Raw genomic sequence first — 6,000 nt, forward strand, 5'->3', positions numbered from 1 at the left:
TTTCAGATCGTGGGGAATTTCTGGGTTTTAAAAAGTGATTATTTGATTTCAAATCGATCTTGATTTTTAAAAAGTCTATTGATCAATTACATTTATAAATGATTTTCCTTTAAAAAGTTCTTGAAAAAAGCAAAAAGCTATTTTCCTTTAGTTTTACTTTAAGACGTAATATATTTTTTCAAAACACATCCTATCTTTGATGGGTTTATGTTACTAGATATGTGATTTTTTTTTTTTTTAATCAAATAAAATGGTTTATTTCATACTGTTTGGACACAAAAAAATGTAAAGAAAGAACAAAATAATTACAATACAGGTCAAACTTTTAATGAGCTGTCAAGAAATTAAAGATTAACCAAAATGAAGAACAATAGAACAATGTGGAGCCATGGAAAGCTACTCAAAACAACACAAGTGAACAAAATGTTCCTTATGTTACATGGACAGATCAGCTCAACATGAGCACAACAGAAGCTTAAAAACTATAAATAAGTGTGAAACAGACAGCTAAAACACAAGAGTTCTAGTTTTTCGGGGTGGACACAATGTTTACTCAAAAACCTGAAATGTGTGTTCCAGTACTTCTAAGACATCCTAGGACCTTCATTACTGGCTGGTGTGGGGGAAGCCTCAATCAGAGACGCAGGAGGCGGGGTCAGGCAGGATACACAAAAACTGGCTGGCCTCCCGCAGGCTGAACTCACACTTTATGCACACAGACACACACACCTAAGAAACAATGCCAGAGACAGACGAGCAAAGTCACAACACCGATGACTAATGGTGAATAATTTTAAATAAACAGATTTGCTTTCTTTTTCTATTGTACAGTTACTTTTAAATATTATGTAAAAATTGAAACTTTTTGTGGATTTTTATGGTATAGACCTGAAAAAATGTTAAATTGTTTGTACATATATAGTTCTTTACCATGTATTAGAAGGCCCAAAGCGCTTTAGAGTCACAGTCCCATTCACCCATGCACACACACATTCACACACTCCACTGGCGCCAACCTATAACCACAGTAGCACAGTGGGGTAGCGTCTTGCCCAAGGACACTTCAGCATGTGGGCGAGGAGGACAGGAACCAAATTTTTATCTTCCGATCAGAGGTTGACTCATCTACCTCAGCACCACACCAACCCCAACAGGTTATTAATGCTAATTAATCTGTATTTAACATAAACATTTAACATGAACGTGACAGGTCTGAGCCTCTGGCTGAAGAACAGTGTGCTCGTAACTTTCACTTGACCTCAAGTCAAAACAAAGTTTTAACAATTTCATGTTGAGGCAGTCCACCCAGATGATGTCTTTGGGACTTTTATCGGTTCTTTAGATATTTCAACTTAGCTCAAACCGAAGACGGGACTCGCGCTCAGTAGTTAACAACTTACTAAAAAAATCCATCAGAAGTAGTAAAAATTGAAAACTCCTTCTAAAATGTCAACAATAAAGATGTATGTCATTAGATAGGCTAGATTTGACTTTCTCTACTCCTCTTTTGCACACTGATATCAGCTCTTTTTTTATGGGCGTTGTGGCCATTACTGGAAGTTAAATTGCACATCGATTGTTCTTCAGCAGATAAGGTTGTAATAAACTGATTTGTTTATCAATTTTTAACTGAATGATTTACTCACCTGTGCATCTGTCACATTCATAATCTCTGATTTAAAAAAAAAGGAAATCCTTCAACTTTCAGAGCTGCAACTGTTGGCATACTTCTGAAAAATTAGTTACTGCTTTATCAGGTGGCCTCTAGAATGTTAGTAAGCAACTTTGTTCGACAAGATTATTAGATCTGAGCGTCTCCTTCTGCTACATCTCAAAGAAAACAGCCGACAGACAGATCCGAGTTATTTGTTGTTGGATAAGTGGCGTACTGGCAACATTAGTGTGATTAGACACAATGGCTTCAAGGATATGTCCAGCTGCTGTCACAAGTCAGAGATGAGTAGATTTTGTTTTGACAACCAAATGAATGTGGTGCTGTCCTCCCTCATTGCACAGCGTTTCAGGAAGAGGAAAAATGGTCGCAGAGATGCAGTTCAATGCACTTTGGTCAGATCTGTCTGAACGCCGGCCGAGCCGTTTCTTCTTTTACCAAACTGTCCTCGTCTTTTCCGCTTTAGAGCTGATTGATTGTTATAGATTTGAGCTGTGAAAAGGGACTCCGAACTCTGCATGTTTGCGGGAATTGCTGTTTTCCTAGACCTGACTAACTGGATTTCCCTGAAAAGAATTTGCAGGTTGTAAAGGGTTTGTTTGTACTCTTTAGAAAAGAATTGTTCTTTAGCTTTTGCTTTGACCTAGTTTGACTAACCTTCACCGAGACTCTCAGTTATTTCATTTGTACTTCAGTAAAGCCCAATATCTTCCTTTTTCCTTGAATAATTTTGAGGAACCGCTTTTGCAGTGGTCCGAGCAGACTGTTGCAGCTCATGTCACCCACACATGGGGTATGTATAGCTCACACCTACCTCTTTCTGCCCGATGGTTTAAAACAATGCTTCGTGCAGCTCTAAAGCAGCTATTTGTGAAGCCTTGGTCATGCATGGGGGAGTTCTTACAACGTTACGTAAGGGTCCCCACTCAAGAATAATCCTTTTTATGCTGAGCGAGTGAGACGGGGTTACTGTTTGCAAGGCATGGGTAAACTCCAAAGAATTAGCCCCCCCCTCCATGTTCTCAATGAGCTGCGTCCATGTATAAGAAGGGTTTTTTTTCAGCATGCACCTTACTTTGCAAAAGAAGGCACAAATGCTGGAGTTTCTCCTCAAACACAAAGTTTGGAGCTCATATTCGAAACAGAGTAACTGACAAGTTCCTGGTTTTGAATCCTTTTCAATAATGTGCTCATGTTTAAATGTGTTTGTCAGCTAATTCCTGTTGTTTTCTTTCCTTAAACAGGAGCCATCCATGTGAACATCAGCTGCTTGGTTTGACGCATCTTAACTAGGAGCAGTCGGAGTCTCTCCTTTTCCCTCTCCCCTCCCTCCCCTCTGCCCTTTCCACCCCATCCCCTTGTCAGTCTTCTCCCTTCTCCCTCTTTCCTGTCCGTCCGAGATTCACCATGCTCATTAAGGAGTACCGCATCCCCATGCCTATGAGTGTGGAGGAGTATCGCATCGCCCAGCTCTACATGATCCAGGTAAGGTAGCGATGCCACGCTCGATGCCAAAGTTGCACCCACACAACCAGGAAGGGGAAAATATTTCCAACTAATAATCAGCCAGAAAGAAGATGATCAAGCTTTGGGAATTTTTCAATAACTCTGACGCCGCAAATGGAATTATGAAACGACTGATCACATAACGTGTTACGCTGGTGGAAAAAAAGAACAAAGAGCACCTTTGTACCGATTATCCAAATCTGAACTCCAAGCTTTAAATGTTTTGGGCTGCCTGTATCCGCAGGAGGAGGGTGAGGCCACAGTGATGTGAGCGGAGATGGTCAGAGGTTTCATTTGTTTAACAAAGCCTCGTTACCAGAGGAAGTCTTCAACACAATTAAAAAGCAAAGGTTTAGACCAAACAAGCATTTTTAAACACCCACCCTAAACATCTTTTGATCTATTTTAAAATCCTTCCCCGTGGTCCACAAGGCAATTTTCTAGGACATAGTTTCTGCAGATTTGCAGGAGTTCATTAGAAATTCGCCTTTGAGTTGTTGCTGAGAGCTCTCCATTTACACTCTCACATTAGCTCATAGCTCCTACCTAACATCAGCAGTGTAAAAAGTGACGAGCAATATTGGAGCAGTTTTAAGCCAGATGCCAGCTCAAACAAGGAAAAAAAAGATTTTTTTGTTTGCTCTTGATTCACCGTGATCTGAATAAAAACATACTCAGAAATTGTACATTTAAGCTTAATTGAATTAAATTAATGTAATTAAAAAAAAAATCACTATTGATTATTTGTGCCAAATGCAACACAGCATCTACACTTCAAAAAAAGATCAAATTAAAACACAATGACTATTATTTAAGTATTCTTATCTAGATGTTTTGTCAAAATGAAAACCGACTAACTTTCTCTATGTAGTCTAGTCATGTTTGTTAAGATTCCAGCTGCAAGGTTATGTAAAGTTCATTAAAATGGGCAGGTTTGCATATTGTTGAAGAGCAGATCCTGAGCTTATTTCATTCGGTATTATGTCTGTGACCTTGTGTCATTGATATGTCAGATAAAAAGCACCTTTTATTACAGCTAGCAATGAAAATGGCAAAAACCACACACTTAAAAAGGCATTGGACTGCAGACATTAGATTCCAATCGACAACACATTCTGCACAGACTAAAGCTGAGACATGAAAAAATATCTCCTCATTTTTCATGCTATAGTACAATTGGAAGCATTAGCTGAAGCTTTAAGCATGTTGCTCACTGCATAAGTTGAAAATGTAAAAATCTCATTAAGTTTTTAACTTTAAGACCTTCAGACAAACTGATCTAAAAAGAGGATTTTAAAGGATCCTATATGATCTACAATCTGTTGTTGGAATTGAGTTTTAAAATGTTTTAAGATGATATCTAAGCATTTATTCCAGTGACATTGCAAACATTCTTTGTCTTTTATCAGAAGAAATCAAAAATGTCTTAAACTGTGTCTAATAATCGATTAAATTGTTATTATATTTCTTATTACAAGAATAAAATTTGTAAACTTTTGCTTAACAACTTTTTGTATACCTTCTAATTTGCCAATCACTTTTTTGGTCTTTTGGGAATTCAGTGTTTGCCTATTTGGTACTTCTGTAAAACTTCTTCAGACAGGAAATTGTGTCAAGACTCAATACACAAACAGAACTACACAAAGTTGAACCGTCTATCCAAAATGGGTGCACGTGTGCACCGTCAAGCATGTAAACGCATCGCGTGAGGAATCATTACATTATTGACCCATAGTTACCTTTTCACTGACCCCACTGTCTTCACGCCGCCTCGTAGCTAGAAGGTTTCTGTCACTATGGCAACCATGACATCAGCAGCATACCACTGGTCAGGTTTTTGTTCATGAGAGAGTGAATGAAAAGAGGAAATGGATGATAAAAAGAAAAGCAGCGAAGGAGTAACGGGAAGAAATGGGAGAGGGGGCGGAAAGGAAAAGAGAGTGTGCCTTCCTTTTCTTCATCGCTGTATGTTACCAGGGCAACTGCCGCATGCACGCCTGCCTGCTGGCGATCCATCACTGATGTTAGACTTCATGGTTGAAGTCGGAGCCTTAGGACTTTCTGGTTTTGTCTGCACATCTACGGGCAGTGCTCTACCTCACATCTTATTTTCCCTGCTCTTTTATCACCCTCTTGTCTGATAGATAATTGAAATTCAGTCTTCAGAATATAAAGATTTTGCAGCATTGTGGACAATAAATGCATAATGCCAGACTTTTAAATATATCAAAAGTTCTTAATTTGTCTCATTATCTCATCTTGGAAAGCAGCTCTAGTTTTAGTTTTCATTAAGAGCCACTATCTGTATCAGGAAATGTGCTTCACAAAGTTGACAGCAGAAGGGAAAAACCCGGATGTGACTCCCATCCTGTCGACTAAGAAGGATCTAAACCTATGGAGTTGGTTGACGATGACATTACAATTTAAGGTTTAAAGAGAAGTTCACAGTGTTTGTTAGTTCAACTTGGGAGATAGTTGCCTCACTTTGAACTTTGAGCAAAAATGTCCTTTGTGTTAGAATAAGGAAGATTAGGTTCTAAAAGAGAAAAAGCTTAAAAACCCACTCCAATGAAAAATGTATTTTTGTGTTTTTAAGATGATTTTTTTACCTTTTTAAATGATGGAAGGCACATATCAAGAAAATTAAGCTAAAAATTGCCTTTCTGAGTATTTCTTTATTCAAATTGTTGTGAATCAGGAGCAGAGGGTAAAAAGGCTGTTTGAAAAAGATCTTATTGGTGATGTACAAGCTCCATGCTCCCCTCTGCAACAGGAAGGGGAAGGGTGGGCGGGGTTGCCAACACTCCCGCCCACAACTCAGA

General features: G+C 38.6%; 1 protein-coding gene across 9 annotated transcripts in view; it reads left to right on the forward strand.

The window, feature by feature from the left end:
- The window catches only part of LOC112147937 (membrane-associated phosphatidylinositol transfer protein 2), a 39,638-nt gene that overhangs the window by 14,423 nt on the left and 19,215 nt on the right, over positions 1-6,000 (forward strand). For 8 of the 9 annotated variants that reach the window (XM_036213544.1, XM_024274634.2, XM_024274631.2 and 5 more), the window contains exon 2: positions 2,917-3,157. In XM_036213544.1, coding sequence (XP_036069437.1) covers positions 3,080-3,157 — 78 coding nt within the window. In that variant the 5' untranslated portion in view covers positions 2,917-3,079. Of the gene's footprint in view, positions 1-2,796; positions 2,819-2,916; positions 3,158-6,000 lie in introns of those variants that run through there. The other variant, XM_024274632.2, reaches the window with a different exon arrangement.

Source organism: Oryzias melastigma, linkage group LG9 (genome assembly GCF_002922805.2).
Source record: "Oryzias melastigma strain HK-1 linkage group LG9, ASM292280v2, whole genome shotgun sequence".
In the NCBI taxonomy this organism is placed as follows: domain Eukaryota; kingdom Metazoa; phylum Chordata; class Actinopteri; order Beloniformes; family Adrianichthyidae; genus Oryzias; species Oryzias melastigma.